The sequence below is a fragment of the Nymphalis io genome, chromosome 17 (genome assembly GCF_905147045.1).
Source record: "Nymphalis io chromosome 17, ilAglIoxx1.1, whole genome shotgun sequence".
Taxonomy (NCBI): domain Eukaryota; kingdom Metazoa; phylum Arthropoda; class Insecta; order Lepidoptera; family Nymphalidae; genus Nymphalis; species Nymphalis io.
This window is the reverse complement of record NC_065904.1, coordinates 3,323,020-3,346,253: the sequence shown is the minus strand read 5'-3', so window position 1 is coordinate 3,346,253 and position 23,234 is coordinate 3,323,020. Positions and strand designations below refer to the sequence as shown.

The 23,234-nt window shown below is 35.8% G+C and overlaps 2 protein-coding genes across 5 annotated transcripts in view; both read left to right on the top strand.

Annotated features, from left to right (window-relative positions):
• Positions 1-5,315, top strand: part of LOC126774941 (guanine nucleotide exchange factor subunit Rich) — a 29,250-nt gene extending 23,935 nt beyond the window's left edge. The window contains exons 20-26 of one of the 3 annotated variants that reach the window (XM_050496610.1): positions 387-511; positions 1,678-1,817; positions 1,997-2,274; positions 2,459-2,579; positions 3,166-3,330; positions 3,507-3,695; positions 4,464-5,315. In XM_050496610.1, the coding sequence (XP_050352567.1) occupies positions 387-511; positions 1,678-1,817; positions 1,997-2,274; positions 2,459-2,579; positions 3,166-3,330; positions 3,507-3,695; positions 4,464-4,785 (1,340 nt within the window). In that variant the 3' untranslated portion in view covers positions 4,786-5,315. Of the gene's footprint in view, positions 1-386; positions 512-1,665; positions 1,818-1,996; positions 2,275-2,458; positions 2,580-3,165; positions 3,331-3,506; positions 3,696-4,463 lie in introns of all 3 variants that reach the window. The other 2 variants (XM_050496609.1, XM_050496611.1) reach the window with 2 other exon arrangements.
• Positions 5,316-9,205: 3,890 nt separating this feature from the next.
• LOC126774957 (protein bicaudal D) lies at positions 9,206-22,903 on the top strand. Of its 2 annotated transcripts, XM_050496637.1 has the most exons (12): positions 9,206-9,549; positions 9,897-10,037; positions 16,728-16,952; positions 17,089-17,326; positions 17,512-17,669; positions 17,794-17,937; positions 18,016-18,262; positions 18,346-18,486; positions 18,565-18,744; positions 19,661-19,918; positions 20,017-20,183; positions 20,256-22,903. In XM_050496637.1, the coding sequence occupies exons 1-12, from the start codon at positions 9,334-9,336 to the stop codon at positions 20,328-20,330; spliced, it is 2,190 nt and encodes a 729-aa protein (XP_050352594.1). In that variant the 5' UTR covers positions 9,206-9,333; the 3' UTR covers positions 20,331-22,903. The 2 variants fall into 2 exon arrangements, with proteins under 2 accessions (XP_050352594.1, XP_050352595.1); XM_050496638.1 differs by lacking the exons at positions 9,206-9,549; positions 9,897-10,037 and adding an exon at positions 12,599-13,155.
• Positions 22,904-23,234: the final 331 nt, after the last annotated feature.

The window sequence follows — 23,234 nt, the reverse complement described above, 5'->3', positions numbered from 1 at the left end:
CAATGTTTTTAATTTTTATACTTTGTCTCTTATGTTTAAATAATTTTTATGCCTTATATGTATTGATTTTAATGTAGTCGTTTATTAAAGTACGTAAATATCCGACTATTAGGAAGAAAAATAATTTCAACCTTATATGACGCTGTCTCACTGCGAGCTGATTGACGGTTGACACGTGTAACATTTCGGTGTAACTGTCGGCACATGCACCATCATTATTCCCGGTTATTTCATATATTTTATATAATTGTTATAAATTCTAAAGTACATTAATACCTTCGGCTAAGATCCATGATCCATACTGAGCCATCTAAATTCTATAATATATATATATATATATATTTAAGTTAAATTATATTTAAACAATCCTATTTTTTATTATTTAGATCCAAACGATGTCGACTCTCCTAGAAACTCGATAAACGTCCAAACCAAATATGGACAAATAGTGCAGTCGCAGAGCGTCAGCCCAAATGCTGAGGACTTGTCCGTTATACTCGGGAGTATGCAGGTATGATTATAATGTATTGTTTTAAGCTTGTCATTTTTTTTTCTAATCAGTTCAATCGGTTGAAATTATTTTATTTAATGAAAACGCAATTTTTTAAAAGTAATTTGGCAAAGTTATTTCCGTCAAAATAATATTTAGTAATCCCGAGTAATCAGCTGAGATGGCCCAGTGGTAAGAACGCGTGAATCTTAACTGATGATCGTGGGGTCAAACCCGTGCAAGCACCACTGAATTTTCATGTGCTTAATTTGTGATTATAATTCATCTCGTGCTTTACGCTGAAGGAAAACATCGTGAGGAAACCTGCATGTGTCTAATTTCACTGAAATTCTGCCACATGTGTATTCCACCAATCCGCACTGGAGCAGCGTGGTGGAATAAGCTCCAAACTTTCTCCTCAAAAAAGGGAGCGGAGGTCTTTAGCCCAGCAATGGGATATTCACAGGCTGTTACGCAATAATGTATGATATCTGCATTATATATTTTATCTCGTTAGTTCTATAAATAGGTTCAAACCCCGATATGCCAGGTTCCAATGTTTGAGTCGTGCGCCTGAACTCTCTCCGGTCCTGTCCGTTTATAAGAGTGAGAAAGAAATAGAATAGATTTATAAAATTAAACTTTACGGAATAACCGTATACTTATAAATAAACTGTTCGTTATCCGGTTTTTCTCACATTGTTCCCAGTTTAATCCCAGTAGTATAAGAATTAATTTATCAAAATTTAAACCTTAAGTAACGTATACGAATTTAATGTAATTATTACGTAGTAATTACTACTAGCGCGTTGCCGAGGAATACTTTGAATTGTATAATTAAAATTTCATAAGCGATGTAAATAATATAACTCGGTAGTATATCGAGGGAAATTTTAATTGCCGATGAATTTAGTCGACATATCGTTTGGTACCTGTAGTTATAATTTCTGCACCTCGGAGCTCTCCTTACAACCGCAATTTTATATGAAATATTGACAGATAGGCCGCAACTTGTTCTTAAAAAAATATTTCGAATGTCAAGTCATTCGATAAAAAAAAATCAAAGCATAATCTTCAGTGAACAAGTAGTATCCCATCGTCGAGGTCGGTTCTGAAACGTGGCACGGATCATAAGAAGTTAGGGTGATATCAACGGTGTCTCGTTCATGTGCAAGGATCGCTTGCAGCTGGGCGGCGCGCGCGGGCGGAGCTTCAGCACGACGGCCGCGCCGCGCGAGCCCTCGCCGCCCGCCGCCAGCGCGCCGCGCCGCAGCGCCGCCACCGCCGCCGTCAAGCGGAAGAAGTCCGTGCCCGCCAGGAGCGACAGGTGCGCGTCGAGGCTCAACCGATTTCATTACTATGTACATCGATCTGAAACGGGCAGATCTAATCTCTACATATAATTGTTATGGTTAAACGTTTAATATTATATGTTTATTTTAAATTCATAACTGGTTTTTACTCATGACCTACTCCGATGAACGCTCCGGTCGATGTATCGTCCAGGGACACGTACAGCGGCACGGCGGAGGAGTTCTTCATCGACATGATGATCCAGCGCCACGCCCGCCTGCTGCTGTCCACGGCGCGGCTGCTGGCGCTGGGCCGGCTGGCGGCGGCGCTGGACCTGCACCTGGTGGCGTGGCTGGCGGGCGAGCGCGAGCGGGCGGCGCGCGTGGACGCGGCCGTCGTGTGTCTGCGGCGCCTGCACGAGGACTTCAGCTGGCCCTACCCCGCGCCCGACGACACGGACTTCCCGCAGAGGAAGACCAGCGTTGTGCCAGGTCTATTTTTTATGTTATATTACATGTACCTATAGTTTTAAAAAAAATGTTTCATTTTTATCCAAGCCTCACTAGAAGCTTCAAATTTATTGTTTCAATAAATTTATTGGCTTTCAAAAAACTGCGGTTTACAAACTCTTAATTCTACTCAAAACTGAACTTTGTATGCAACGTCCTCCGACAGCTCCGAGCAGCCCGGCGGCGGAGTGCGACAGCCTGTGCGGCGACAGCGGCTACGTGTCGCTGTCGCTGCGCAACGCGCTGCCGCTGGCGGCCGGCGCGCCGCTCTCCCCTGCGCCGCTCAGGTACGCTCGGGAATACGTATATAATCTTCGTATAAAATAAAGTTTTTGATTATTATATGTTTACTGGTGGTAGGGCTTTGAGCAAGCTCGTCTGGGTAGGTACCATCCACTCATCAGATATTCTACCGCAAAACAGCAGTACTTGTTATTTTTGTGTTCCGATTTGAAGAGTGAGTGAGCCAGTGTAATTACAGGCACAAGGGACATAACATATTAGTTCTCAAGGTTGGTGGCGCATTGGTGATCTAAGCGATGATTAACATCTCTTACAATGCTTATGTCTATGGGCGTTGGTGACCACTTACCATCAGCCCATGTGCTCGTTCGCAAACCTATTCTGTAAAAAAACAAAAAATATTATTTTATACCTGAAAAATAAATATTCTTTTAAAGTCGATGTCAAATTCTATATTCAAAATATTATTAAAAAATTGAAATCTGTCTTTCTTAGGGCCCTCAATAGAAACCTTTTTTTTATGTGATTAGAAAATTATGAGGCTATAAAAGTAGTCGTAAGCTGATGTCTAAATTGAATCCTACTATGTTAATCGCCGATGGTCGCTTGAGTAATCACAAGATCGTTCAGCTCCGTGGGCGAGGGCAGCGTGGCGGAGGGCGGCGGCGTGGCGTGGGGCGGCGCGGGCGACGCGGCCGACGCGGCGCCCGACGAGCGCCGGTACGCCGCGCTCATGGAGCGCCTGCACCACCACCAGGCCGAGCGCGGCGACCACACCGCGCACGTGCAGCTCAGGTTCTAATCACTCTGTACATATTCATTACAAAACATGCAGGTGTCCTACTCCACGTCTACTCGACCATTCCAGAAGTTGTCCAAAATATATCGTGCTGCACTGTCCGTCCGCTCCCAACTTGGCTGCCTGCAGGCTTTTGGCTGTAGTTCATCGAGATGATCAATCCCTCCGGCAGGTACCTGCTGCAGCTAATGACGGAGGCGAGCTGCGTGGAGTGGGCGCTGGTGGTGGCGGTGGCGCTGCGGGACGCGCTGGCCGTGCTGCGCTGCGTGAACGCGGCGCGCGGGCCCGACGTGTCGCTGGAGGCCGCGCTCCGCCTTCGCGCTGCGCTCGCCGACCTGCGCGCCTGGACCGACGCTGAGTGGTCAGTCGCGTGTGTGCTGTCCACGCCGACGGCAATTTATGTTGTTTTTTTTTATATTTAATAGGCAATTGTTTGACCGTTGACTTGCCTGATCTTAAGCATCGACACGGTCTAAGATGTAGCACGCTTGCCTAAAAGAAACCTTTCCGTCTGGATTTAAAGACACCAACGTTGTACCTATCAGGAAATACGGACTCAGGCAAAGCATTCCACAGTTTCACAGTGCGGATGATGAATGTGGATTCAAAGCGCTTCGTACGTAGGCGGGGAATTTCCACTGTGTACCTATGGCGCTTTCGTCGCGCGTAGCCGTTTGATAGTAAAATGTTGTTTATGATGTAATAAAACATCAAATACACTCTTGAATATTACACGAACGCAAAAAAGATATAAATTAAGTAGCAACTTTATTCGTAAAGTAAAGAGAAAATTATTTAAACATATGAAAGTTTATCTCCTGCTTTAGGTCTGACCATATTTTTAGTGATACTCATTAATTAAAAAACACCTATCTGAGAAATACAAAATTAACTCGGTTAAAATATTTAAATATATTTTTTTAAGTTACCTAATTGATGTAGATGGTCAATATGTAATGCGAATATATTACATACTAATAAGTCGTTCTTCTAAACATGTTGATGAGTGTATGAATACGTTAATGTCCACGCAAAAGACAAAAGTTATGTATATACAAAACATAAATAACTCAAATATTACAATATTTTTAGATAACATGACTTATTTCTTTTTATTATTACATTACAGCATCGGCTACAAGCCCTTCATGATGGCGATCAGCAATCAGATCCCGTATCTTACTTCGATCATTAATACCCGCGAACGTCGTGTCTCCTTAGCTCAATCTCGTGCAAGAACACCAAGTACCAGTTCCCTCACGGAGCAGAAACAAACTCCTCAGGAACCAAAATTACCCCCTCCGCAGAAGGCCCAAGAGGTATCTAAGCAGTCAGTAAGGAAAGATTCTCCCATAACAATGCCAGAACCTGAATCGGCAGAAGTCCTCGCTCCGGCGCGACCACCGCTACCATCTCGAGAAGAACCGGCCTCCAATTGTGCCATAATGTAATTTTTTTATAAATCCTCCGTAGCATTAAAATATATATTTAAAAAAATTACAAAAATCCGAAAAAGTAATACAATCAACTTGTTTGTTTTTATTATTCATTTTAAAATTTAAACTCTAAACAAATTACCAATATTATGCCTAAAAAATGACTAAATATTTATTGATTTTTTTTTGCGTAAGTTGCGTACGTTGTAATCATACAATTAATTGATTAATAATAAATTAGACAGATGGCACGTGGCATTTAATTTCAAAGAATATATATATTATATATATTTTTTTAAATTTATTTCAACTTTAAACTAAATAATGTTTTATTATACTATAATTTTATATATTACGAAACAACGTTACAAATATAAAATTTAACCTTTTATCGGAATTATATTACATTATTTATAAACCAAGATATTTCGGTATCTTTATGCGGACTTTAAAAACCCTTGCCTTTCTCTACTTCTGTCTGTCAGTATCTCTAGTCTATCTTTACCTTAATTCTAAATATTGTTAATAATAATTTTAACATAAATTAATAATTCTCATACATATTAATATAAAAATAATTTATTAACCTTTTTATGTTATTATTCTTATAAAGTAGGTATGTACTTATTGATAATAATTATTAATAATAAAATTTAATTACAATTAATCTAATTATTTATAAGTAGGTAAAATAGATATTATAATATTATAGTTTAATGAAATTGTCTTCCCGGCTGATATTATTATTAATAATAAACGTAAATTTTCTGTTATGTAGGGCAATAAATAATTTACTTTATATTTTATAATGATTTAAAATAATAATGAATATTCTCGGATAATACCTTATAGCTAAGCTGACTAAAGTTTATCAGCATATCTTTTGGGTAATTAGGTCTCGATTTTTTTTATACATTTTTAATAAAAAAGCCTTTCTAAAAAGTAAACATTAAAAAGTTTGTATATGCTTAGTATTTCTTATAACGATTTGTATTCAAATGGTGTTGAATAGTCATAGAAGGATATAAAACATATCTCGACTATTGTCATAACCGATATTTATTATTGAACTTAATAATTTTGTCAGGGTTATCTTTCGGAAATTGTATTTTTATAGATTTGTTTTTATTTTAATAAAATGTCAAAAACAATTAATTCATCTTACAGATATAGCCTAAATAAAAATCATGAATGAAATATAAGTCATTATTTCACAAGGGTTATTAAACAATGATTTAATGTTTTTTTTTGTATAATATGCAACATTTAATAAATATTTCTTAATAAGATTGATAGTGTATACAATCATGTTTTTAAAGGTTCATTCAAATTGATCTTTGCTCAGATTTTTATTTTCATACATACAATTTTAGAACATTTAGAAACAAATAGATATTATAGAATTATTTATGCTCATTATTATAATCTTATTTCTTTTTTTAACTCACCGATATTTTTCCCGCCATTTTGGTGCCAAGTTCCGAAATAGAACATACTATTACAAATGTCAGTTTTTATTGTAATTATCAATTAGTATAATTTAGTACAAATAATATATTCATACAGATGTGTCCATAACAGTGTAGTTATTATATATTAATTAATTAAATTATTATTTAAGCATGTATGGTGTGGAAATTACTAAATTTTGTTTGCCAAGATATTTATTTCATTGGCAGCGGTCTAAAACCGATACCATATCTCTACTGATAGTGCAAAAGATATTATATAAAAAAAAATTGTGTTTTCATAAGAGCAATGTAACATTATTTTTTCTTTTTTTTATAAAATGAGTAATTTATTTTATAACGTTAATTTTATTGCATTACACTCATAAATAAAAAAAAAAAAACAAAGCCTTTTTCAGTTTTAAATTTAACCTTCATTTTGGCGCAATATACTAGGTCAAAATGCGTAAGATTTATAAATTAGCTGTTATTTAAATCTAAAACTAACTACGCTATAATTTTAAAATATGTAGGTGGTCCTATGTTAAAAAAATGAGTTTCCAAAGGACACGAAGAAGATATTTTTTAAGTAAAACTTTGTCATAGGATTTTAAAATATTTTACATAAGTTAACGATCACAAACAGTTATCGTTCATAATATTATATAGTAGTAAATAAAAAATAGGCAGGTATTCTAACAAGATTTGTATGTTTAATTTTAAATATCTTACACACCTGTGAACAGGCTCAACAAATGTTTTTATAATTATATGTTATTTAGATTGTTATCGTTGACAATTTTAAAAGACAAGTGAAATTATTTGTAATGAATATGTAAAACAAACAATGAATTAATGATTTTAAATTCATTTAATAAAAATTATTTAAATATGGCTCTACATCTCCAAATAAACTTAAGTATGAGTTATCTTAGAAGTAAGAAATTGTAAAACTTCGTCCGTAAAATTGGTTTTGTATTGTAAGTATTGAATTTTTTTTTTTTTTGTATATAATAAGTACCTTATTGCAATGAAGTCTGATTTTGAGTTTATTCATAATTATCATACATTCCAAAATTAACTAATTATTGTAGCAATAATATGATAGTACTATAAAAACTATTGTTAAAATTTTTAGTGTTGTCAATTAACGTTGTGAATATTATTAAATAGGTACTTCAAACCGTCATGATAATATACATTAACAGGTGCTAATAGTAATGTTACAAATTGCTTGAATAATTGATATAGTTTGTAGTATTTGAAATATTACAATTCGATTTTCTTTTAAATTATTACCCAATACCGCATATACTTATTCAATCAATTCTGTGGTCCTTGAAATATTTTTATTATAAGAAATTCAACCTTGTTCTCAGTGTTGTCATTATACTAAATCTGAATAATATCATTTTCTTCATTATTGTTTCTGTGATCATTATTGTTTCGTAAAGTTTTTGATGATCGTTATATGATAAAATACAATTAAAATAATATTTATCTTTTAAACATAACAAATAAATGGCAAATAATTTTGTAAGCGATAATATTTTAAGTTAGTCAATTGATGTTAATAAATAAATGGAATTTTGTATTTGATTAGTTTTTCATTTGCGATTTTAAATTAATTGTTAGCTGCTCTTGAGCCGAGATGGCCTAGTGGTTAGAACGCGTGAATCTTAACCGATGATCGTGGGTACAAACCCGGGCAAGCACCACTGAATTTTCATGTGCTTAATTTGTGTTTATAATTCATCTCGTGCTTGACGGTGAACGAAAACATCGTTCTTATTAAAACTCCACATTTCATGTCTGTTTTCATCATTTCAATACTTCGTTGTTCCAGAAAAGTCCAACGCAACTTTAGTGTATCTGGATTCTACTTGTAAATCGTTAGAAGTAATGAATTTTCTACTTGGTCGCAAATGACTTTCATCTCGTCGAATTACGACGCCGCCTACTGTAAAAATGTAGGCCATTATGTTGTGCCCTGACATTTATCCTAATATAGCTTGGGACATGTTGTTAGTATAGATGTCTAAATCAGTTTCCTCGAAATATATTTTTAAAAATTGCTTTCACGCTTCTGCCTTAAGTAGTTCGTCTTGAGAAATATATGAATATGTACTCTAGCTGCTTTTGAAGAATGCGATTGTTTTATTCTTGCTCGAGAAGATTCTTTAAAGCTGACATAAAAAAGCTGAATCATTCAACAATCATCTTCTATAATAAATTGTAAGTTGTATGACCCAACTCTTTTTGTAAAAGTTTTTAATAATGGTTTTAAGTTGTTTTTTTGTAATATTTGTTTAGTTTATTTGATTATATAATTGTTTAGCAATTATTATAAAACAAACTTTTGATAAACTTTATTAACGCTGTCCCTTTATAATGCAATTAAAATAGCGATTTGTAACGACTTCAACTCAGGCCAATCAAGAAAATATTTATAAACGGAGGCTGATCTCATGCCATCTGAGTTACGCACTATTATGCGATACGATATGGATAATGCAAAAGATATACGCAAAGATGCGATAAATAAGTTGCCCTAAAAGGAATATAGTGTGGCGATAGTGATGGTTTAAAATTGGAACTAACATTTATAATTTTAATATCGTAGTAAAATAAAATACTAATTTGAGTATTATGAAATTATAAATTAATACATAGAGCAAAATACTTTTCATGGTAATTAGTGGGATTCATTTGCCATATGATACTGTAATGTGTTTCCGCATTCAAAATACAGTTGGCAACCCTACATAAGCGGAAACCATACATTGAAAAGATAGCATGCTATAAAAATAAAGATATTTATTGGAAATATTATTAATTTTAATAATGATGATTATTTATATTTTAAATTACTATTTAGGTCATCCATAAGTAGCTCATAAAAATGTGAAGTCAAAAGACTAGAATCCACTGTTGAAGCAAATTTCCAATAAGTCATGAGTTAAAAAAAAACACAGAAACGACTGAACTGTCAAGACGTTATACTTTTGTTGAGAGAATGTAGAAACATTGATTTTACACGTTTTAACGTTGTTTTTCTGAGATTATTTACTTTGTTTATGAAGTTTTAAAGTAAAAGCCGTAAAACTGTCCCAAGATGGCAGGAACGGCACAAAATGATTTATCGATCTCCGAGTTAAAGGCGGAGATCGAGAGGCTGAGTCGGGAACTGGACCAAGCCAGCAGTGAGAAGATACAATCAGCGCAGCTCGGCCTGGTGCTGCTGGAGGAAAAGAGTTCCCTTCAGCTACGATGCGACGAGCTAGAGAGTTTATACGAAAACACAAAGCACGATCTGGAGATCACGCAGGAGGTTAGATGGCCTACATACCGTAATATTTTCACTTTTCATGCCTTAATGGCCACATTAACGTGCAAACGGTAACTTTAAATTGTATTTTTAACACCTAATGTTCATAAGATGATCTACTTTTTAAATATATGTATGAAAACTTATTTAAAAATGATTAGGTTAAAACACACTGCTTGTACTATAAAACAAATGAAACAAGTAATTTAAAAAGAATTACATATAATGAACAATTCTACATTTTAAATCTAATTATATTTCAAATGTTGGTACAATATGATAAAAACTATTTTACTTAAACTACAAACTACTGATAATATTTGCAAATATACTATTTCATTCCCTTGCAGGCATTAATGAAACTTGACACAACCCAAAAAGTAACAACACAAAGTGGCATAGAACAGGAAAATGCACTCCTCAATGAATCGGCAGCAATGGAAAGTTCCTTGACCCTACAAATTATCGAACTTGAAGGAGAATCGAAACAGGTGAGCTTTACATTGAGTTTGTAATATAAGTATTGTAATACAAACTGAATTGATCTTCAAAAAAAAATCATATAAATAATATTCATAAAATATGCAGATATACAAATATATTCTTCTTAGTAAAAATTACTATTCTTTTTTTGTATTACTCAAATATTAAATAAGATACCTTCCATAATTTAAATTTGAATTATACATATTCAGATTAAAGTTGTTGAAAATTTTCACATTTAAACTTGGATTTAAATTTTTTATACGAAATTTCCAATCATTAACATTCATTTTATGTACAACATTCTCTTTTTTGTATTTGAAGTAATCATTAAAATTATGTAATTTGCTATGTACTTTTTCCATACAATTTAAAAAAAAATGTTGCTTATACATGTGTATAACAAATTTAGTTTCTAAATATATATAATCATTTTATATCACCTTTAATTTGTCTATCAACTTAGCTGACTGTTTTATTTTTTTATTTAATATTTGCATATTTTAATTTAGCTATAATATTGACTTTGAATTTGAATTTGATTTAATGTAACTAATATTAATTAATTCAGATAATATAGCTAAATTTAAGGTTGTTTTGCTAATTGTCAATGAAATTGATCTATTGTTCCTCAAGTGGAATTAAGACAAATGTTAATTAACTTTAAAAATAATCTTATTAGACTAGAACATAATTTAATTAATCTATTATAGCTTCTCTTCTTTCATTTGAGAAAGAGAGAGAGAAATATAGTGGTTGAAACTTGATTGTAATTAATTGCCAATTATAATGAAACTTCACATTCATAGAAATTCTGAGATACATTGTTTTCAATTATTTTGTATAGCTTACAATTTTTAACATTTTTCAATAGCTTTTTTTTTTTGATAAGGTGGAAAATTTGATTAATCTATTTAATTTTTTGTCTATGCATTAAATTTTGACTTATTCGAAAAATACGAAAGAACAAATATGAGATTTAATAGGTAAAAACTGATCAGTATGGTAATAAAAAACCAACAAAATGTCAAAAATGGTTTTGATTTGATGTTGTCAGTAAAAGAGAAAACAATAAATCTTTAATTTAATATAAATGTATTTGCAACATTTAACTAATGAAAACATACCTCTGCGCAAGATGCTTAAAAGTTTTCTCAACATATATTATAATATGTGGATAATATATTAACTTTTAGACAACAAAGCTAAATGTCTCTATGACTATACTTTCTAGTTTTTTCTAATAATTATAAAATCCTTGTAAGCTTGTACAAAGACAAGAATAACTATGTATGTACACATAGTCTTTCTTTAATAATAAAGTTTCAGCCTGTAAACTCACACTTCTAGGCAAAGGAATCATTTACTATCGAGCAGAAGGTTTGAAGCTTACTCACTTACTAAACCGCATTGGAGCAGCATGGTGGTTTAGTTGATACACTTGTTAAAGAATTTCATTCGCTATATGCAAAGTTTCGTGAGATGAATTATATACAGAAATTAAGCAAGTGACATCTCAGTGGGCTTAACCCTCAATCTTTGGTCAAGATTAATTTTTTGTAGCTATTGAACCATCTTGCCATCATTAAATAAAATAGAACTAACTTTTTGAAACTAAACTAACAAAACTAACATTTGTGTGTTTTTATATTTTTGAATAACTTTTATCTTTAAAGTTATATCAATTCTTGGTTACAGAATAATAATTGGAGGCTTTCTCTATATATTTTTAATATAAAGACATGGTTAATTTTAAAGGTTTGTTCATAATAAAACAATATGTTTGAGCCCTAGAATACAACGGTATTATATTTGTGTGATATTACAAGATATTTCAGAAATTATTAATACAATTTATCTCTTATATATTATAATGTACGTTACTTTTTACATTTATCTATTTTATTATTATTATTAAAAAAAAATATCTGGTCTCACTAACTTTGAATTTTATATCAGGAGAAATTAGTTCTCCATAATAGATGACACAAATTAAAATTATAAATATATGCATGGAATAAATGCAAGTTGCAATTGAAATAATATTACAATATAATAAAATCTCTACTTTTACTTTCAAATTAGAACCAGCTGTTTTAAATTCGCTGCTGCATTTCATTAAAGCAACACAATTAGTATTCTATATTCCGATGACTTGTTTTATAACTTGTCTTTGACGTTTATATTATCTTAGTTTCACAAACGTATTAAATTAAAAAATATAAAAATTTCATCTTATCGATATTTAATTACGCTTTTAAAAAACGTGAAAAATGAAAAATATATTTGTACTTGTGTGTTTTGAAAATTCGTAAACATTGATACGCAAACGTTGATAAACGCGCGAACATTTAAATATTTTATGAAACGGTCTTATAGCTTGCACAGTAAGCAGTCGATAGTTTTCAGTTGAGCTTAAAAATAGAGATGAAGCGTCATATTCATTGTCATTAAAAACAGGACATGCTGGAAACAACTATAAGAGTATGCGCAAGCGCATATAGCCAAGTTTCCCAAATTGAAACAGAGAGTGAATGTGTTGTCCATTAAAGAGATTATGCAGAGCGTCATTATCTTATTAATGCACTATAACCCCAGACACATCTGACGAAATATGCCTACGTTCTGCCTAATGAAAATGAGAGCAATTGATGTGAATCATCGCCGGACCCTCGTTCAGTATATGCGGGACGTCGTTTCGAGCACACTGAAAAGCTGTTTCGTTGAAGATCGATTAAATTAAAATTAAAAAATCATTCATTGTAGCGCCGTAAATTTAGAAGCCGGTGATTAGTCACTTAGTTATCAGTGTTTCAGTCACAATATTAGAACAAACGAAATAGACCCCTATAGGACGTGATGTAATGCCGCGAATGGCGTAAGCGCAGCCGTTAATCCATAAAACCGATCCAGAAATATACTTTTATTTTCCCGGCCTTGATTCACATGTTCTCTACCATTCAATGGTGTTCGATTTTTAAACTGCATGACTACGCGATGTAATGGAAGTGTTTACTGAATTATGCGGAACGTATTGTACATGTGCCAGGCGCGTTTCCGATTACATTAAACAGTGCAATTGTGGAATGCAGTAGTCATTCATCGAAAATGAGTGAAGGTGAAGAGGTATTGTTTGTGTATTATATGTGTATTGTTAATTATAATCAGTGTTTTGCGACAGTCTCCTGTCAAACTTTGTCTCTTATTTCAAGTCGCTTGCGGTGTTTACATAGATAATGGAATACTGTTGATATAGGTTTTTGGCGGTAAGCCAGTTATAAATCTACTGTTAGCTCCTATTATAGTTTTATATTACTATTATAATATATATATTTTAAGCAATATAATTACAAATTAAACTTTCAATACCTATAATGGATTTGGTTGTTTAATTTGCAAAACTATGTTACGAATTTGTGGGTGTAGCGAACATCACATTATTTCAAACGAGATCATGTCTGAGCTCGGTCCCTGGATTCATTAAATTTGAATTGTCAATCTCTGCGGAGCGTGTCTCGGGAATCGTTATCTGCATGATGTTAGTTTCGTGAATTTACTACCGAATTATTTAGTGCAGTAAGATTGATCATATAAATATCAGATTTTTTATATATTTCCCTTTAAAACTTATTTATTTGTTACTGTAGTGATACCGTGTCTGGTAGTATTATAAGTGGACAGTTCATTAAAAAAATATTTATTACCAGAAATATTTTAGGCATGTCTTCGTTTACGTGTGTTAATAATGCGAAGGAAATGAATCTATTTTGACACGAAATTTTTATATTTTTTATCTCAATATTAAATAGTGAAAATATATATATATATATATATATATATATACGTAAAGAGCATTATATATATACATACATACATTTATAATAATATATAAAATACCAAATCATAAATTTTTCGCCATCCCGAAAACTTGTAGCATAATAAATATTCATTGATTCATTGTCAGTTTTTGCGATACACTATTTTAAGTATGAGGAGGGTATAACTTATTTTAACGATCACAATCATTGCAAGTAATTGACGTTTATTTCTAATTAGCAAATATTAGATGCGTTAATAGGCGAGGCAATGAAAAATCCAGGCCATTTTTTTTATCATCTGCAGCTTCCAACAATTGTTTGCAACTGAGTCACATTCCTTCGTAAGTTCGTAGTTACCTACTGTTTATCGGATAATTTAACGCCCCTCACTTTTGATACTGAACCACTTAAGACTGAATAAAATATTAATATTTTAACCCTTTGCAATCCTTCCTTTGACCGTTGAATAAATAATTTCTTAATTTTGTTTAATTTGTAGGTAAATATAAAATATTATTTAAGAAAATACGTTTTGGCGAAAAATGAAAATCGAATTTATTCATTTATGAAAGTTAATTATAAAAATGATTCATCAAGATTAAATCTAAAATCTCTTATCTATTGTAGAGTAAGATAAAAATGTTTGTTCAACATTACACTGACTTTGTGAGGTAATTCTGGTGAAAACATTTTTTTCTTTATAAATTTTAATTTTTACGCCAGTATGAAATTTATTCGACGTCTCACTTCTTTATTGCCTAATAAACATTAAACATCCAACTAATTAAAAACGATCAACCTATTTTTATAAAGTTAGATACTTTATAAAAACAAATTTAAATAATAAATATTTGTTACTAAATATCAATTTACTTTCGTAAATTTGTCAAAAGAGTAAAAAGAGTTAATTTATTTAAAAACAAACAATTCGATAATTGTTCGTTTAAAAACGATTATTTATAGATTTTTAAAACTATTAAACGTGACTCGATAGTTTTTCAGCAGTTGTCAGTTGTTGTATGAAAAAAGTTGATGCTCGGTTTCTTTAGAAAAAAATAAAGTACGTTTTTTCGATATACAAAATACGACAATTTTTTACACTACAAAATTTGCTCGACGTATAATTATATATCAGCTAATTAATTATTGTAGTTTTTTCCAACATTAAGTTGCTGTTTATGGGGAAAGTTCTCCAATTTTTAGTCTGGATATTTTTGAAAGTAACATTGAAGGTAGACTTGATTTCAAACAGATTTTATAAATTATAATCAACGGTTATAATTCGATATTGCTGGATTAGTATTGAAAATCATTACCTGCAGTATCAACGTACAAACGTACAATGGAACATTTCTCGTTTCAGGTGAAATATTAATTTTACATTTTAATATCATTTTTAAATTAAAAAGCGTCCTTACATATAGTTGTTATTGTACAAATTATTTGTTTTTTTTTCTTGTTATGCACGTCCATCAGAGTACGTAAGTGCCTCAACCACCGGCATGGGCTCAATCCACCTGCCACAGCATTTCCTTTGGAAATCACTGACAGTCACTGTTTTTTTTCTCATACATTTTTCTCCCTGCTTTCTACACTAAAGAAATGGATTAAGTGCAAGCGAATGACGCTGCATAAATTAAACTGCATGGTTATAGCAGTAATCGTTGTTTAAGTTTATACCGGTAGTAAAAAAGTTACTACGAACATCAAATTCAAAATACTTACCCAAAATCTAAGAAAACATAATAATAATCGTAGGTATCTAATATTCAATTGTTTTGGAATGGTAACTAATATTCAAATCAAATATGTCATAAATACATTCTTCTATGCCCAATTGGTGTAAGTATTTTATGTTATATTTTAAATAAGATTTGTTGTTTATTTGTTGAAATTACTGTCGCGGAATCTCTTATTGTGTGTGTGTTTGAATTTGGATTATATTTCAACTGTTTTTTTTTTAATAAATGGCGTAACATTAACGTTTTTTTTTTTAATACGATCGGTATGTTTAAAAAGATTTTATTCGTACGTAAGATACAAAAGTCCACATGAAGTTGGTGGTTCTATGGAAAGATATTTTTGAATTAGGCATAACGAATTTAGTTTATATATTTATATCAATCGAGACATTGAGAGCGCAATTATCAATAAGTTTGTCATTGAATAGGGTCACCGAGTCAACGACGTAACCCGAGGCTTTATTATACTTCACTTCAACTGTACAATAAAGGACGCGTATAGTTATTATATAAATATTTTTTTTTACAATTCCTTCGTCGTGACCGTCAAAAATATAAGAATCGAGTGTAAAATTATTTTCTGAAATTAAATTAACGTCCAATTTAGTTGAGGCATTTATATATATTTGGGCAAACAATATTGTAATATTATAATCCAATTAATACCTTACATTTTTTCATTGAGTAAAAAACGTCTAACCTCGCGCGATGACGTCAGCAACCACACCTAGTGTCGCCTGTTTTAGACACCAATCAACTAAGTGCCACCGAATATCCATTTAACCTAAATGACCCGTCTAGATACGCCTATAAACTCCTAATAAGTCTTTTTATGTATCAACATTGTTTTGTATATTTTAATACAAACAATGTAAATGAACTATCAAACTGCTTTACAATCAATATAGTATATATTAAATTAGTAATGTATACACTGCCATTCTTTTTACAATTTTTATAAATTTATTCAGACGTCACGACTAAGTGATACTAAATTTCAAAATGTTTCATAAAATTCTAAAAACTAAAATATTAATTAATAAGAGGTAGTGAGTACAGTTTATTAAAATATTATACAGTACACATTTAACGTTTAATTATATATAAGTTGATTAACAGTTGATGTACTTTGTCTTAGTTACGACACGAATTAGAACGGGTGGTCAGTGAACGCGATCGTCTGCTTGCGGAGAGTTCAGAGCTCGGCGCAGACAAAGCGACACGAGAGTCTGAAAGAGCGGCTCTACGAGCCGAGCTCAGAGAAGCGAGACAAAGGGAGCAACGTCTTCTGCTTGACATAGGGGATTTAGAAGACGAAAATATATCTTTGCAAAAGCAGGTGTCAGCGTTACGGTCCTCACAGGTAAGAATATAATGTTGTTTTTAATTCAACATATATATAACTAGGTAATTGAGAAGATAAACAACAATATATATTGCATATATTGAAGATTTAACGAACAAGCCCCTTTAAAAATATACGCCATGATATTTACCAGGTGGAATTTGAAGGGCTTAAACATGAGGTGCGACAACTGCGTGAAGAGGCAGAAATTGCGCGGGCAGCTGCTGACGAGACGGCAGCGCTTCGGCGTATTGCTGAAAGACAGCTGGCGGAGGCGCTGGAAGCGCTACAAGCCGAGCGAGAAGCCAAGTTCGCGGCGAAGAAAGAATTAGACGCGCATATCAGTAGAGAAGCTCAATTCAATATTACGAACTTGGCGTACAGTATACGAGGTGAACATGCAAATAAAACATATAGTATTGAGTTTATCTTTATAATAATCTGTGCATATGATATGCATATTTACATACTTTATGTATATAAAGAAGCTTACAATAAATTATCCTCAATAAAAATCTCAAATCATATAAATCCACACTCGTTGGCTCGGCTACAATCATATGTTTCCATTGTTCAGGTATGCCAGAAGAAGGCGCAGACGACGACGGCGAGGCGGGCGCATCCGGCGCCGGAGACCTCAGCGCCGCGGACCACCACGCAGACCTCTTCTCCGAGGTGCACTTACACGAGATATCACGGCTCGAGAAGCAGCTCGAACAAGCGCACAACGAAAACGTGAGTCTACTTTATATTCTAACAAGTAAAAGAAAAATTGTTTCAAAAAAGTTTTTTATAGCTCCCAGGAAAATCGCCTTTTGTGTTGAAACTGTATGCGTATTGTAATCATGTTGCTTTGCAGTCGCAACTATCGAGCTCGCTCCGCACGGCGCAAACGACCGCGGAGAGCGAGAGCGCCGCGGCCGGAGTGCTGCGCGCCGGCCTCACGCGCGTGTCGTCGCGCGTCGCCGCGCTGCACGCGCTGCACGGGGACTGCGCGCCGCTGGTACGTGCTCGCCGACTCATAACCCGAGTACTTGTCGAGTATTTGCTGAAGTATAATAACGAACGTGATGCGATGCAGGAGGACGACAAGGCGGAGGGGGGCGTGGCGTCGCGCGCGGCCAAGTGGCTGACGTGGTGGCGCGTGTCGGGCGGGGAGCTGGGCGCGCTGCTGGCCGCGCTGCGGGAACTGGACGCGCCGCCCGACGGCTCGCCCGCCGCGCTGCAGCGCGCACAGCTGGCGCAGCTCAGCGACCGCGTGGCCGACGCGGAATTGCGCTGCGCGGCGCTGCAGGCCGACGCCGACTTACTGCGCACGCTCGCCGGTGGTGAGTACTCGCTCTCGCTGACGGTGTCAATTTTCACGCCGGTCAATTTTTAAAACCTCTAAATCTCAATTTTCATTCCTCAGGCGCGGGTAGAGCGCTGTCTTCTGCGGCGCCAGCTCTCGCCTCGGCGGCGGAGACGCTGGCGGCGCTGTACCACCACGTGTGTGCCGTCAACGGCACTCAGCCCGAGCGAGTGCTGCTCGAACACGCGGGACAGACGGACGGTGAGACTATATACATCATTGTATACTTCATCGATTGTTCGTAGAGAGATATAATATTTTCCGATCTTTCCATACCAGGTGCAGGAGGTGAAGGCCGCGGCATAGACGACGAGGCGCTGGCGCTGGCGGCGGGCGAGTTGGAGGGGCTGCGGGCGGCGGGGCTAGTGGCGCGCTCGGCCGACACGCTGCTGGACCAGCTCACACACCTGCGCGCCGCGCTCGACACCGCGCTTGACTCGCGACACCGTCACCAGCCAGGTACCAGAACGTTACTTGTTAACTATAAATTTTCACGTTTAAAATTTGGCACACGTTTTAAAATAAAATCAATTTCAGATATCAGTCTCTCCTATTCCGTTTTGAGACCGAGAAGTTTTTTTTATAATAATGTGAAAGAAATAAAAGAAAAAACTGATATGTCGGACAAGAAAAGAAAATTTCACAATCATTACGTTCCTTTTAAATCGTCCCAAGAAGAAACAAATAAAAATAATATATTATGCTCGGGGCGATCAGTTAAAGAAATAACATATTACTTTGAAAGCATTTGTAAACAAAATTGTAATGGAGAATTCAATTCTGGGAGTAATTATTGTAGAAAAAGTCCAAGAACAGTGCCCAATTACCTTAAAACCACGTCTTTCTTTTGCGATCCCAAATCTAATATACAATATCAAAATATTTCTAAAAATTCTCCATTTAGTTTTGCACGAAAATCGAATACATTAAGATGTGATATAAATTTGCATTTAGTTTGGAAGCATGCGATGTTGTTACATGGGAAGAGTTTTTATTTTAAGAAAAACAATATAACACAATGTAAGAGGAACTCTAGAAATCTGTTTAACGTGAGAGAGTCGTTAAGGGCGAGTTTTGTGGCAGGAATTCTTATGTTACAATATTTAATATGAAATGTTGAGTATGCCTATTTATTAATATCTTTTGATCAAACATATGAACTTAGTAGGTAGATTCGAGTTACCGTTGATTTATTAGAAGTAGATTGAAAGATCATTAAACTTCGTCGGGCTTAGTTATAGTATTGTATTTAGTAATAGCAATTAATTTTTAAAATATTATTTATATTGCGTTATTTATTTATAAAGTATCCGCCATAGTGACGCATCGCGATGCTTAACCGTGTCATTAAGTGATGCTCTATTCTTTGCATCAGTAATGGAGACGGAGGAGCGCGGCGCGGAGATGGCGGAGATGCAGGAGCAAGTCATCAAGCTCAAGTCCTTGCTGTCCACCAAGCGCGAACAGATCGCCACCCTGCGCACCGTACTCAAGTCCAACAAGAACACCGCCGAAGTGGCGCTCGCCAACCTCAAGTCCAAATACGAGACCGAGAAGACCATCGTCACCGAGACTATGCTCAAGCTGCGCAACGAGCTACGGCTGCTCAAAGAAGACGCTGCCACCTTCTCAAGTTTGTGCTTTAAATTGTGACATTTTGCGTCGTGACAGAATACGTAACGTTCTGTAAATCATGTTTCGGAACTAAATCAAACCAATTCCGACACGCAGGTTTGCGTGCTATGTTCGCGGCGAGATGCGAGGAGTACGTCACGCAGGTCGACGAGCTCACGCAGGCGCTCTCCAGCGCCGAGGAGGAGAAGAAGACTCTCAACCAGCTGTTGCGTCTCGCCGTGCAACAAAAACTCTCGCTCACGCAACGCCTCGAGGAACTAGAGGTACGCCGTCACCGGTATCGGTCACCCGAGCCACCTGTACGCCGGCCGAGTCTCACCCGCCCGTGTCCGCAGGTGGACCGCGAGATGCGCACGCGGCGCGTGCCCAAGGCGGGCGGCGGCGCGCGCGCGCGGGGCCGCGACTTCTAGCGGCTGGTGCGGGCGCTGAAGGCGGCGGCGGCGGCGCTGCGAGCGCTGCTGGCGCACCGCCCGGCGCCCCGCCCGCCGCACACCCGCGCGCCCTGAGCGCGCCGAGCGCCGTCCGCTCCCGTCCGCGAGGACGGCACACGAATTTATACTTTACGAGCCGACGCTCGACTAGTGAACTTTTTATAATCGTCGTTTTAGGACTGAATTGATCGTTTGTACGTTTTATAAGATGGAATGTTATCGACCGCCGGGCGGGCGGCGCGGCGCCCCGAACCGTCAAACTGTGCAAGACGCGCGCCGCCCCGCCCCGCCGCGCCGCCCGCCCGCGACTGCGGCTTCGGAGCCGATCGGTGTTCGTGAATCTTGCGACCTCTATTTATATGCGTTGTCACTCCTCCAAACGTATATTTTGATACTGTATTGCTCCCTATATATTTTGCACCTTCGATTGTCGATGTCGATTCGTATTTTTGTAATAGCGTTGGTGTATTTTATTACGCGAATGAATTTTATCCCCGTTATGCGACGCGTCGCTGCGACGCGTCCCTGTCAGAGGCAGATTTTACTATTTATCGATTACGTCGATCGTTAAACGGGAAGAGGTGACCGTGCAGTTATTTTGTATTATATACATATTTAATATGGAATCTGGAGATTCGGCATATATGTAAATAATAGTATCCTTTACTTGATACGAATGTTTAGAACGTCCAAGGATAAAAAATATATAAAAAAAAATTCACGTGTCCATCCATTGTGTGCGCAAAAAGACTATGTAATCTGTTCTCTAGTTGATACGTTCGTTGCGTTGTTGTGGCCCTCCGCCGACTATTTTCGTCCATCGTTCTAGTTATATTGTAGTGTTTCCGCGTTTGTTTCGTTAACGTAACGTTGCCGCCGTCGCGACGCCGGGATGAGATCGCGAGCGACGCTCGGCGCACACCGTCCAGTCCTGTCCACGGCCGGTCCGCCCACGCGGCCCACGCGGCCCACGCTGCCCACGCGGTGACGGCTCCCACCCGATTCGAGAACGTTCCTAACTTGCTCAAAGGTTTGCTCAGGGGCGGACCGGTTTTCTTATTATTAAGACAAAATTTACATGATACTGTTGAAAATTTTACTATGAATTGTTTATTTTATCGGATGTGATGTTCGCGGCTTCCCGTGTTGATGTGTAAAACCGGTCGATGACGTAGTCGTTTCTCTCAGTAGTGTCCGGGACTTAGGCTAGTTCGACCGTTCCAGGTAGTGCGGGCACTCGCCCTCGTAGGTATTTTTACCGGTTTAGGTGTAGATTAGACGAATACATTAACCTTCATACTATACTTATTAGATTATATCGAAAATTTGTTAAAATGTAGTGAATCGTTTGCAATATTAACTCATATAGCGTAATTTATTTGCGTAGCGCGAAATATGTGAGCCGCTCGGATACCCGGCGCTTGCAACGCGAGGACCATTGCCTTGCATTTATTGTTTTTTTTATAATTAGATTAATGAATTGGCTAGCTTTTATCTTAGGTCGTTCTTCTTGTACTTAAAGGTGGATTTACCAATATGTATAGATGTAGCGCATAATATTTTTTCCAAGTATTATTATATTATTTTCTTCGTAGCTTAGCAGCAGACATTTTTTATGTATTGTTCGTATCTAGTCAATGTTACTTCTGCCCGTAGAGGTCTCTTCGTCGGTCTGCCTTTACTTAGCTCCGCGAAACGGCCTCGACGGGCGCCGTCGTTGTATTCCAGATACAGCGCCATGGGTTGTATAAGCATCATATCCTGTATGAACTATCTTGCGTCCATTATGGCTCTTCTTCAGTATCTACTTTGTTTTTTTGACGTTGTTGTTTACTTTATTTATCTGATATACTCTTGACATCATGATTTTTACACTTATTTATTGTCATGTATTGTTAGTTGTTGCCGCGCTCACCGGCGCATGTCTGCTGCCCTCGCCGGTGGTGGTGTTAATGAGCGATTAACCAAATATTATTTTCTTTACACTGTTTATGTAACACTTTAGATCGTTTATTTTGCCTAGGCATAGATATTATTTTATATCATAGAGAAAAAAAAATAACTTTTTATTATTTAAATATGAGAAGTATATGAATTGCCTGCTACTTTATTTATGCATTGCAACACGATCGTGATCGACGATTCGAGGCATGATTGTTCCCACTGCTACTGTCATCGATTGATTTATCTGTTAAATGTGTATCGGCGACGCCTCGGAGATTGCACAGTTTGATGGTTCACCTCGGAGTTTGCTATTCGATATTATTTTGTTAACGTTTTCTTTACAAGATGGCCACGTTAGTTCCTTTTTAAACGTTTTAGTAATCCAACATCAGATTACATGTCTTTGTCATCGGGAACATAGCAGTGAGCTTCAATATTGTTAAACATTGTTATAATGTATATTGCTTGTTGACTCCACATAAAATCGATCACGTCAGCCTGGGGAACATATCATGACAGAGCGGAATTATTTTCAAAATAAGGCACGCCGTGTTGTCGCAATGACTGATATGAATCAAGTATGAAAATATTAAATGATATATTTAAAATTGACTTTTATTTATTCTAACCAAATGTTTAAACGGTCTATGATTCATATAAAAGGTTATACGTACAAGATATACCTAATTTCAGGTAATGAGTCTTTTATATCTCTTAATCTATAATAATATTATAAAGGATAAAGTAACTCTGTCTGTTTGTCAGTTACGCTTTCGCGGCAAACTTGAATCCCAAGGAAGACCTTTTTTACTAACACCTGTACAAACCTTACGCGCATTGTCGACATATCTCTAATAAATAACACTAATAAAAGATCCAATTCAATAAGTTTATATTATTCATATTAGTAGGAGAACCTAACTGTTCAAATCTGACGAA

Excerpts from the sequence above, each read along its gene's own strand:
- LOC126774957 (XM_050496637.1), top strand. The coding sequence starts at position 9,334 with ATGGCAGGAACGGCACAAAATGATTTATCGATCTCCGAGTTAAAGGCG. Across the intron at positions 17,670-17,793 it reads AACAAGCGCACAACGAAAAC|TCGCAACTATCGAGCTCGCT; the intron begins GTGAGTCTACTT and ends GTTGCTTTGCAG. Across the intron at positions 18,745-19,660 it reads GCGACACCGTCACCAGCCAG|TAATGGAGACGGAGGAGCGC; the intron begins GTACCAGAACGT and ends TCTTTGCATCAG.